This window comes from Theropithecus gelada, chromosome 4, assembly GCF_003255815.1.
Source record: "Theropithecus gelada isolate Dixy chromosome 4, Tgel_1.0, whole genome shotgun sequence".
Taxonomy (NCBI): domain Eukaryota; kingdom Metazoa; phylum Chordata; class Mammalia; order Primates; family Cercopithecidae; genus Theropithecus; species Theropithecus gelada.
In genome coordinates, this window is record NC_037671.1 from 107392958 (window position 1) to 107405221 (window position 12264).

At 43.9% G+C, this 12264-nt stretch overlaps 1 protein-coding gene across 1 annotated transcript in view; it reads right to left on the reverse strand.

The window, feature by feature from the left end:
* Positions 1 to 12264, reverse strand: part of SYTL3 (synaptotagmin like 3) — a 111306-nt gene that overhangs the window by 72594 nt on the left and 26448 nt on the right. The window contains exon 6 of the mRNA XM_025382178.1: positions 11261 to 11325. Within this exon, the coding sequence (XP_025237963.1) occupies positions 11261 to 11325 (65 nt within the window). The remainder of the gene's footprint in view (positions 1 to 11260; positions 11326 to 12264) is intronic.

The following is a 12264-nucleotide window of genomic DNA, read 5'->3' on the forward strand; positions in this document are numbered from 1 at the left end:
ACAAAGAAGTAGTCCTGGAAGGAACGCAGGCGCTCAGAAAGCATCGGGGAACTCCAGTCGTCCAGTTAAGATACTTGAGATACAAAAAATGTCTAGGTCAAATTCATGTATTCAAAGTGACTTGGACCTTCTAATCAATTCAATTTTTGAGTTGCTACTATGTGCAAAGCCAAAGGCATCATGAAATCAAAAATGAATAAAATCAGCCAGGTGCAGTGACTCACGCCTGTAATCCCAGCACTTTGGGAGGCTGAGGTGGGCAAATCACTTGAGCCCAGGAGTTCAGGACCAGCCTGGGCAATATGGCAAAACCCTGTCTCTACTAAAAATACAAAAACTAGCTGGGCGTGGTGGTGCGCGCCTGTGGTCCCAGTTACTTGGGAGGCTGAGAGGGAGGATTGCTTGATCCTAGGAGGCGGAGGCTGCAGCGAGCCAGTATCACGCCACTGCACTCCAGCCTGGGTAACAGAGTGAAACCTCACGTCAAGAAAAAAATGAATAAAATCAAGAAGCTGTTTCAGAAAGATTATTATATAGAAACACAAGGAGAAAGCAAAACTTTGAAGGGCAAGGTCTTATTACATGAATCATAAAATCTGATAGTCTTGGCTCTACTTAGTTTAAATGGACCCATCTAAAAATATCTCAGGGACATGACAAGCAATCCAATCTTCTGGGAAAACGCTTCCAAGGCACACACTCCTTTTAGTGGTGATGTGTTTATCTTTCCTCTTAAGGAGAGTAGTAACAAAATATTCAAGAATAGGATCCACCTTTCTTTTAAAATAAAAGCAGGCCAGGCGCAGTGGCTCACGCCTACAATCTTAGCAATTTGGGAGGCCAAGGCAGGTGGATCGCTTGAGCTCAGAAGTTCGAGACCAGCCTGGGCAACATGGCAAAACCCTGTCTCTAAAAATAAATAAATAAATAAATAAATAAAATTAAAAAAAAAAAGAAGAAGAAAGAAAGAAAGGCTGGATGCAGTGGCACACCCGCAATCCTAGCACTTTTGGAGGCTGAGGCAGGTGGATCATTTGAGGTCAGGAGTTTGAGACCAGCTTGGCCAACATGGTGAAACCCTGTCTCTACTAAAAATGCAAAAATCAGCTGTGTGTGGTGGCATGCACCTGTAATCTCCACTACTCGGGAGGCTGAGGTAGGAGAATCGCTTGAAGGGAGGCAGAGATTGCAGTGAACTGAGATCGCACCACTGCACTCCAGCCTGGGTGACAGAGTGAGACTCCGTCTCAGCAGAACAAAACAAAACAAAACAAAACAAAACAAATTAGCCGGGCGTGGTGGTGCATGCCTGTGGCCCCAGCTACTTGGGGGGCTGAGGTGGGAGAATTGCTTGAGCCCAAGAACTTGAGGCTACAGTGAGCCAAGATCCTGCCACTGTGCTCCAGAGGTTAGGTGACAAAATGAGACATCATCTCAAAAAAATAAAGTAAAATAAAATAAAACAAAAGTTTATACAAATTTTTTCAAATTTGTATCTGGGAAATAAACATGACTTCATAAAGACATCCTTTGAGGAGTATATGCACACATAAACTAGGGACTCCATTTGTAATTCAAAGAAAGCTTTACAGAATCATCCTTGTAGAATCCATTTGATGAATTGCAGGGGTGAGGGGTGTTTACTGAGCAAACCAGCAGAGAGGAAAGGCAGGCAGGGCACTGGGATACAGTCAGCTATGTATTGACTGGCACCTGCTTCTTTTTTTTTTTTTGAGACAGAGTCTCGCAGTGTCACCCAGGCTGGAGTGCAGTGGTGCAATCTCGGCTCACTGCAGCCTCTACCTCCTGGGTTCATGCCATTATCCTGCCTCAGCCTCCGGAGTAGGTGGGACTTAGGCGCCCGCCACCACGCCCGGCTAATTTTTCATATTTTTAGTAGAGAAGGGGTTTCACCGTGTTAGCCCAGATGGTCTCGATCTCCTGACCTCCTGATCCACCCTCCTCAGCCTCCCAAAGTGCTGGGATTACAGGCGTGAGCCACCGCGCCCAGCCTGGCACCTGCTTCTTTTAACTCATGAGCCTGAGTGTTTCAAGCCCACACAGCCAATGTGATGCTGTCCTCATAACCCTGTGATGGGACGGATCATATCTAAACTGCCCACGCAGAAGAATACAACTTGGAAAAGTCACCTGAAGAACTCAAACACGTTTACTACTGGGAGGGAGGGATAAAGGTCATTTTCCTTCATAATTATAAGATACAATAATTAACCTGGTTACGTGATGAATCATTGAGAGAATTATCAGAGGCTATGTTAAGCCTTAGCTTTTCTAAATTATTTTATTTCCCTAATTATTAGAAATACAGTGAAAGTCTGAGTAGATTGCTTGTCTAGTACATTTAACCATTTCTTAACTTTAAAAAGTTTAATATTGGCCATGCGCGGTGGCTCACACCTGAAATCCTAGCACTTTGGGAGGCCGAGGCGGGCAGATCACGAGGTCAGGAGATCGAGACCATCCTGGCTAACACGGTGAAACCCCGTCTCTACTAAAAATACAAAAAATTAGCCGGGCGTGGTGACAGGCGCCTGTAGTCCCAGCTACTCGGGAGGCTGAGGCAGGAGAATGGTGTGAACCCGGGAGGCGGAGCTTGCAGTGAGCCGAGATCGCGCCACTGCACTCCAGCCTGGGTGACAGAGCGAGACTCCATCTCAAAAAAAAAGTTTAATATTAGTATTGTCATCTTTCTGCTTTTAAGCTTGTATATCAAGGAACAGAATGTCATGGTGGTTAAAAAAAAAAAAAAAAGTAAAAGATGTGCATTTACAGGGAGGAGCCAGAAGAGGGCATCATCTCTATATGGTTAGCAGATGCCAAAAGAGTGATGAATTTTCAGCTTATTTTCTAGTTATTAGTGACCTAAAAAAGTTCCGTCATAATTGTTTACTAATTTTGTTATTCTACCTAAAGTACATTAAAAAAAATTACTTGGGGAACTGTTAAACAGTCACTCTTTTTTTTTTCTTTGCAGATGGAGTCTCTGTTGCACAGGCTGGGGTGCAGTGGCACGATCTTGGCTCACTGCAACCTCCGCCTCCTGGGTTCAAGGGATTCTCCTGCTTCAACTCCCAGAGTAGCTGGGATTACAAGCATGCGCCACCATGCCCGGCTAATTTTTGTATTTTTATTAGAGACAGGGTTTCACCATGTTGACCAGGCTGGTCTCAAACTCCTGGCCTCAAGTGATCCTCCCACCTCACCCTCCCAGAGTGCTGGGATTACAGGCATGACCCACCGCCCTCATCCAGACATTCACTCTTGAACCCCATCTGGCCCCATCAAATCAGAACCTGTGTGTGTGAGGCCAGGAACGTTGAATTTGAATCGGCTTACAGCTGATCCTGGAGCGTGGGTCCAGAAGCCACATTAAAAACCCTCTGCACAGATTGCTAAATGCCCGTGGATGGAGGCACAGAAGGCGAAGATGCTAGGTTGTCCTGGGGAGCTTCCAAAAGACAAGAGATCCTACGAAGGTCTGGGTGCTTGCCTAATTTGAATGCACTACAGATGAGCCATCGCTGTGGCATCAAAGACGTTATTTTAAGACCACAACACTAAATATCAAGTTATGAAATTTTAGGGGAAAAAGCCAGCCTATAATCAGAAAAATTTTAAAATAAATCCAAATATTTAAAATTTTTAGTGCTATCTCCCTACGAAATGAAGAATTGAGGCTCATTTTTTTTTTTTTGTTTTTAAACTGTTTTAATAGTTGAAAAAATAGCACAACACACATTGCCACAATTAACCTATTATTCTTCACTGGATTCTTACTTACAGCTTGTCTACTTCCAAGGAAATGTGGGGGGCATTTTATCTTAAATTGCACATATCAAATAAGGTCATCAAAAGAGAAATAAGTAAAAGCTAATGAAAAGGAAACTGGGTGCAGAGGGTGTAATGATTCCTGGAATTACTGCAACTGAATGTTACATTTAGCTTTAGGTTTCCTGGTGCCAACAAGGAAAGGAAGTCTACATTTGTAAGGTGCCTACTAAGTGCTAGGCACTGACAATGGACACTACTCCTTCTAACAGCACTTTTTATGGCCAAATGAGCAGATCCTTGCTCAATTTATTTATTCACTTATTCCTTTACTCATAGCTCCTGCTCTCAAACATTCAAAATCCGGCTAGGGCCAAATCGCCAAAAGGTGCAGGTGAAGGGGACGGCACTGTGTGTCCTCTATGAGATGGCACCCCCTGGAGCACAGGGCTGGGCACAAGGAGCATGGTGCCCCACGCTGTGCCAATCAATGGCCCTGGGTTACAACGCAATGGGAAGGGGGAATGGTTATGTAACAAATGATACTGGGAACATAAAGGATTGGGAGGAAAAAATTAGATAGGGCCTCCTGATGATTGTAAAGAGTTAACATGGTGGCTAAAGCCTATAATCCCAGCACTTTGGGAGGCCAAGGCAGGCAAATCACTTGAGGCCAGGAGTTCGAGACAAGCCTGGCCAACATAATGAAACCCCGTCTCTACTAAAAATACAAAAATCAGCTGAGCATGGTGACATGTGCCTATAATCCCAGCTACTCAAGAGGCTGAGGCAGGAGAATCGCTTGAACCCAGGCTGTGGAGGAGTGAGCCAAGATTGTGCCATGGTACTCCAGCCTGGGTGACAGAGAGACTGTCTCAAGGGGGAAAAAAAAAGTTAAGTAAAAATTAGAAGAAAATTAATGTGGATATTTAACCCATCATAGGATAACGAAAAAGTCTTGACACATAAAAGCAAAAGAAGAAATTATACAGAAAAAGGAGATTTGCCTACAAGCAAACAAAAAAACTTCTCTGTGTTAAAAGCATACGTACTAGGAAGATACATATGCAACTAACATGACTGAAAAGGACTAATCGCCTTCACATACCAAGAACATCTACAGAAGGTTGAAAAGTGGAAGATATTAGATGAATTCAAATCAAAACGATGAGAAAACCATTTTGCATGACCAGTGTTGTTTTGCCAAACTGACAAAGTTGTTTGTTGGTTTGCTTGTTGGTTTATTTTTAAGGATAATTCCACACCCTTTCCAAAGGAGGCAACATTCCTAACCTTCATCTTGTTCTCTTTCTAGAAATATTCAGAGGTGTGCCAAAGAGATATCTACAAGGATGTTCTTTGCATTATTCTCATTTTAATAACATTATAAACTTTCGAAAATGCCACAGAAAACTGGAAATCCCCTAACTAGCCCACAATAGTTATTTGGTTAAACAAATAATGACACATTCCTATGATGGGGTGAGATGCACTCATCAGAAATCATATAGCCAACGATATTTACAGATACTGAAAATGTTCCTTGTAAATTATTACATGAAGAAACATTAGGATAAAACTGTACATACAATTTGATTTCAATTATGTAAATATATTAGCTTGACTCATGTGAAATTGCCTCTACTCAATACCTTTTTGCCTAAAAATACCAATTTCTTATGGTTCAACCTAAATACTTTAAAAAAGTCTATGTAGATGTGTGTATACACACACATATATTCACACATACAGATATGCACCCACAAGCATAGATACACTCACAAAAGAACAGAAATGGCATATACTAAAATGTCAATGATTGTTCTCTGGGTGAAGCTGCTGTATTTTTTCACATTGCTCTTTATAATTTTCTTCATTTTCTAGGTTTTAATCTTTTAATTTTTTCAGAGACAGGGTCTCACTATGTTGCCCAGGCTGGTCTCGAACTCCCGGGCTCAAGCGATCCTTCTGCCTTGGCCTCCCAAAGTGCTGGGATTACAGGCATGAGCCACTGCGCCTGGCGTCTAGTTTTTTACATGAATGTAATTTGAAATCATGCTTCAAAGGTCGGAACATAATGGGGGCAGAGTGTGGGAAGAAGGAAATTTGTGTACCCTGCCAGTGTGTTGTAAATAATGACACAGTCCCAGAGGGTAATTTGGCAAAATATCAGAAGCCTTTCAAGTATTCATACACTTGACCAACCATTCTTCTTCTAAGAATTTATCCCCCCAAAATAAACAGACATGTCAAGATACCTGTACAAGATGTTCATCACATAGTTATCTGTAACATGAAAAAATCAAATACAGTGATAGACCCACAGACTTTCAGGAACAGGTTAAATAAACTATGGTGCACTTATTTGGTGTATTTTATGGAGTCATCAATACATTTTTGAAGAAGTCTTAATAACACAGGAAAATGTTTATGCCAAGTTGAATTGTAAAAGCAAGATAAAACTACATAGAGTCTGATAACAATACATTTAATTGGATAAGTCTATCTGTGCACACACATGCATAGGCTCACCTAGAAAGAAGGCTGTGAGTTTGCACGTGTATACACATGCATGTAATTTACAGTACTTTGGGATTGTGGTAGTATTTCCATTGCGTCTAAATACTATTCTGTGTTTCCCAAATATTTGCAATGTTTGCATTACTTCTGTAATCAGAAAGTAACTTCCTTTCAAAGAGAAAAGGAAGCTCTCTCTCTTCACAGAATAAAAGATGGAACGAGGGGAAAGCAGATGGGGTCACTGGGAACCAGTTAGGAGCTGCTACGTTGGAAATGAGAATGAGGGGCAGAGGAAGATTCGAGACTCGGGAGGCAGAAATGTCAGGATTTGCTGACTGATCAGATGTAGCGGCAGAATGAGGAACAAAGGAGTCAAGTATGATTCTCAGCTCTGTGGATTTGGAGACAGAGTGAGAGGTGCCGCCATTCTCCCAAGATAAGGAACACAGGATTTGGTAGCCTTCTCCAAGATGGTCCCAGTGATTCTTGCCTCCTGATATTCAGACCCTTTGTCCCCTCTGACTAGGGCTGACCTGTGGTACCCATAGGACATAGCAGAAAAGACAGGGTGTGGCTTCTGAAGCTAGGCCATAAAAGATATTGTGGGGCTCTGCTTTTCTCTCTCGTGGATCACTTGCCCTGGGGGAAGCCAGCCGCCATGTCATGAGGACACTCAAGCAGCCCTGTGGAGACATCCCCATGGTGAGGAACCAAGTCCTCCTCCCAACACCGGCAGTCACTGGCCAGGTATGAGGGTAAGCCCCAAGAGTGCAGATCCCCCAGACCCAGGCAAGCCTTCCACCGAAGACAGAAACTGTAAAAGAATGTTACTTGCTTTGTGTCACTAGGTTTGAGGGGAATTTGCTATACAGCAGTAGATAACCAGTGCATGGAAAGAGGCACAGACTGCAGCTGTCTGTACACTTTTGTGGTTTAAACCACCATCTAGTTTTTCTAACTTCCGCTCAGGATATAGAGGGCTGGAAAGAGTATTGCCCACATCATGACAACAAAAACACTAGAGAACATGCAAAACCACACTTTTTCTGGAACACATCAGAGAACTGAGGTTGCAGCTGCCTCCCTATTACGGTCCAATGGGGACTTCCAGAGGGAGACCAGGGCCAGGAGGAGGGAGAAGGGGCTCCTGCCTTCCTTCTGACCTGTGTCTGGCCAGCATCGGCTCAGCAGGGTCGGAGGGTGTCGGCCTCCTGCAGCTGCTAGCTCTGTTCTCTCACTATTCCCTTTTTGCCTCCAATTCCTGTCTAACCAATCCCTAAAGTAAATTCTTATTCAAATAACCAGACAGTTTCTATTTTCCTGAGTGGATCTTAACTGCTACAGCACACAAATCCAATTCAACTCCTCAACGACTGCACCTGGTTCTCTTTTAGGGGCACAAATAGGCGCGTGGTGGAATTCCTGCCTGTCCACCTAAACCTCTGTGACCTGATCCTTGGTTACCGTTCCTGACTCGCCCGGGGCAAACTCCACCCAACCTGGTCTGGCTCATAGCGCTACTTGTGTGCTCCCAACCTGGCATCTTCCCCCATAGTTCCATGCCTCTCACCCCAACTGTACTGAAACAGGACAATAGGAAGATGAGGCACCTTGGCATGTGAGGAAGCGTTGAAAAGAAGGAGGGGAAGTTGGGGTTTTTCTGGTGTTTATTTTATACATTGGTAGAAATGACATCAGCAAAAAAGAATGATTTATGCTTAGGTTGATTTTCCTAACCCTGGTTTGTTTGTCCTTACTGATGTTTTTATTCTTATATAAAGTTACAAGGCAAAAAGAAAACCTGAGACACCAGTCTCACCTCTTTCCTAATTCCCTTTTTATCTTAAGTCACCGTGACAACATCTCCCATTCACTCAGGAGAGACGAAGTGCGAAAAGATGACAAGATGGTAACGTGTGTGCACAAACACACACACACACATTCATGCACACATGAAAACTTACCTGAAATAATGATGCTAGAACTTCCAACGACGCAGAAAACGTTTTCAGTGAAGGAGATGTCTGCACTGAGTTGGCATCGAGAAATGACAGAAACTTCACCTCCTACAGTACTACTGTTTATAAGCTAGGAATTGATGTGGAAAAGGGTAGACTCTACCTTCTGAAGAAGGCTCCAGACAATCAGCAAAAAGATTCTTTTTTTTTTTTTTTTTTTTTTTGAGATGGAGTTTCACTGTTGTCCAGGCTGGAATGTAATGGCGCCATCTTGGCTCACCACAACCCTGCCTCCCAGGTTTAAGTAATTCTCCTGCCTCAGCCTCCCAGGTAGCTGGGATTACAGGCAGGTGCCACCATGCCTAGCTAATTTTGTATTTTTAGTAGAGACAGGGTTTCTCCATATTGGTCAGGCTGATCTCAAACTCCCAACCTCAGGTGATCTGCCCACCTCAGCCTCCCAAAGTGCTAGGATTACAGGTGTGAGCCACTGCACCTGGTCAAAAAAGTATTTTAAAGAAACACAAAAGTGGCCAGGTGAAGTGGCTCACGCCTGTAATCCCAGCACTTTGGGAGGCCCAGGTGGGCGGATCACTTGAGGTCAGGAGTTCAAGACCAGTCAACAAGGTGAAACTCCATCTCTACTAAAAATACAAAAATTAGCCAGACATGGTGGTGTGTGCCTATAATCCCAGCTACTCAGGAGGCTAAGGCAGGAGAATCCCTTGAACCCAGGAGGGGAAGGTTGCAGTGAACCAAGATCGTGCCACTGCACTCCAGCCTGGACGACAGAACGAGATTCTGTCTCAAAAAAAAAAAAAAAAAAAAAGAAAGAAACATAAAAGCAACAAAAACAGAGAAAGGTCCTGTGCTGCAGCTACTTTGCCAAGGCCACACATTCCACATGGGATGATGGCACCCCTAAGGGGACAAAGATTAGTAGCAAATCTTAGCTATTTCAACAGTCTGTGACTCTCCAAAAGGCCTCAGTACATAGATACATGATATCTGATATCAAAATGTTATGGTAGCAATTTTGAAAAAGTGTCTAAAAAGGCTGTGTGGGGTAGGGGAGAGGGTGGCGGTAAGAAGGCGTTGAGAAACACTGGCTTAGAGGAAACAGACATCTCTGCTTCATTCCATTGCCTGACATGACCCTTAGTATTATTTTTTTCCTCTAGGTTTCTAATAAACTTGGCAGAAGCAGCATTTTTTTTCTTAAGAAGAGCCAGGAATCATAAGCCATGGGACAATTTAGTACCAACCAAATCTATACCTGGGCAAACCCACCCTTTATAAAAGCTGAATATCAACCCAAATGAACAGCTTCCTTTACTGCCAACACATTTTTGGGTGAGGTTCTACCTGCAAATTGCCACTTTCTCTAGAAAAGAGCCACCACTGCCCTCTAAGTCAGGCTGTGGGTCTAGGTCCCCATCACCACATCAGAGGAGGGGTGCTGCCCACGTTCCTGATACAGTCAGATGTGGTTCCCACAGCACCTGCCTGCACTCCACTGTGACGGTGCCTGTATGCACCTTTGTCCCGATGCCCCATCACAGCACAAATCGTCCTCTCCACAGGTCCAGGTCCTAGCTACCAATTACACCGGCACACCTTACATTGCAAATACTTTTGAAAAAGAAAAGAAACTTTTAATCTAAGAAACACAAGCCCCCTTTAAAGTATCAGGCCTAGAGAGACACTGAAATGAGACTGCAATCATGTCCCCCAGCTTGGGCTAACTAATCATTTCAAAGCCACTTGCTCTATGGACTCTAGATTGAATGTCACCACCAATAGCCATAAATTATCCTAACAACGCCACACACTGGACACCATCACCCACACCCTGTAGCTCAGCAATAGATAGCCAGTCATGAATCAATGGTATTTCTGTAAACCCACGAGAATTCCTGAAAACTGACTTTTGTAATCGCCCCTCTCCTGATTCACCGTTCTCTCCTTTGTTCTCCAGAGCCCTTGGAAGTGTTTCCTGGGCTGCAGACCTCAGCCTTGGCCCAAATAAACTCTCCACCTATATTAGTTTTGCCTCAGTTTCCTTCTTTAGGTCAACATCTCATTATAAGACATTCATAGTACACAGACGAAATGCACGCTTCCACCCATATCATCACAACATGCGCTCACTCCACAACCATCAACCTCTGCTCGGTTCAAATGCTATTCACTCACTGTGGTCTTCACTGATTCAATCATCTTACTCAAGTATTATAAACAAGGTATTGTGCTTTGCTGCAACACAGGCTAACAAGATTTTAAAATCACAGTTACTGCTTGTAGAGAGAAACAGAAGTGCACAAGCAATGCTACAGTATAAGGAACTTTGCAACAATTACATAAGAGAATTACAAACCCGGCACTGATGGTGTTTCAGAGGAGGGGACATCACGCCCAGAAGCAGGAAGCCAGGGAAACCTCGTGGTGCACGAGCCTTAAAGAATGGGGCCAACCTGGCTGGGCACAGTGGCTTATGTCTGTAATCCCAGCACCCTGGGAGGCTGAGGCGGGCGGATCATGAGGTCAGGAGTTCGAGACCATCCTGGCCAACATGGTGAAACCCCGTCTCTTAAAAATAGAAAAATTAGCTGGCCATGGTGGCGCACGCCTGTAATCCCAGGTACTCAGGAGGCTGAGGCAGGAGAATCGCTTGAACCTAGGAGGCGGAGGTTGCAGTGAGCTGAGGAGATTGTGCCACTGCACTGCAGCCTGGCGACAGACCGAGACTTCATCTCAAAAAAAAAAAAAGAATAGGGCCAACCTCAGAGGTGGAAATGGGCGGAGGGAAGAATAGCAAGCAGAGGGAATGAGCGGCGTGAATTACAGTGAGAGCATCAGCAAATGGAACGGCAAGACGTAGGGGCCAGTAGACTAAACCCATCGTGTTGCTTATATTCTAAAGTCTTAACGTCAAATATTTTAAAACTAGGAATAGATCATTTTACTCTGACAAAAAAGTAAAGAGCATTTACCTCCAGTTGGAAATTTCTTGGCTCGTTCCTCATAGAACCATTCTCCAGTTTTTATTTTGACATTCCTGAAAAAATGAGCAGAAAGGAAGCTTCAGAAAGAGAAGATATGAATAGTGCTATATTAACCCCTTTTAAGGGTTACATAAGGTCACAGAATATTAGTCTTGCGATGGACCTCAGCAATCAATTTCCTGGCTTAAACCCCTAACTTTACAGATTCCCCATAGAGGCGAAGTAATTTCAGTATCAGCAGCAAAGCCACGCAACTCCCACCCTCATGTGTTTTATCTTGCATGTCATATGTACGTTCAGTTTATAATATGTGAATACATTAAGCATATTAACATATACTTGTGCCTGGCACAAATCCAGTACTTAATGTTTTGTGAACAAATACACAAAGAGAAACAAAATTATTGTCATCAAAATGACCAATGTATCGGCCAGGCACGGTGGCTCACGCCTGTAATCCCAGTTCTTTGGGAGGCTGAGGTGGGTGGATCACTTAAGGTCGGGAAGTTGAGACCAGTCTGGCCAACATGGCAAAACCCTGTCTCTACTAAAAATACAAAATTAACTGGGCATGGTGGCACATGCCTGTAATCCCAGCTACTCGGGAGGCTGAGGCAGGAGAATTTCGCTTGAACCTGGGAGGCAAAGGTTGCGGTGAGCCGAGATCGCGCCATTGTACTCCAGCCTGGGCAACAGAGCAAGCCTCCATCTTAACAACAACAACAACACAAATGACCAATGTATCATGTCAATGGTGGGAAGCTCTGGCATGAATGATGGGCTACAGGAAAACTCGATGCTATGCATTGGCCTTTGAGGGACATCAGCTGTAGGTTAAACTAAGGTTAGTTTGTATTTACAACATGCACCAAGAGCCCACAGAGCAGGGTCACGTGAGAAGATTCTTGGGAGGACCTGAAGTATGGAATATGGGATCAATGTGTGTCGATGAAGATTTGGGGACTTAAATCTGAGTGGACCACTTGTTTTTT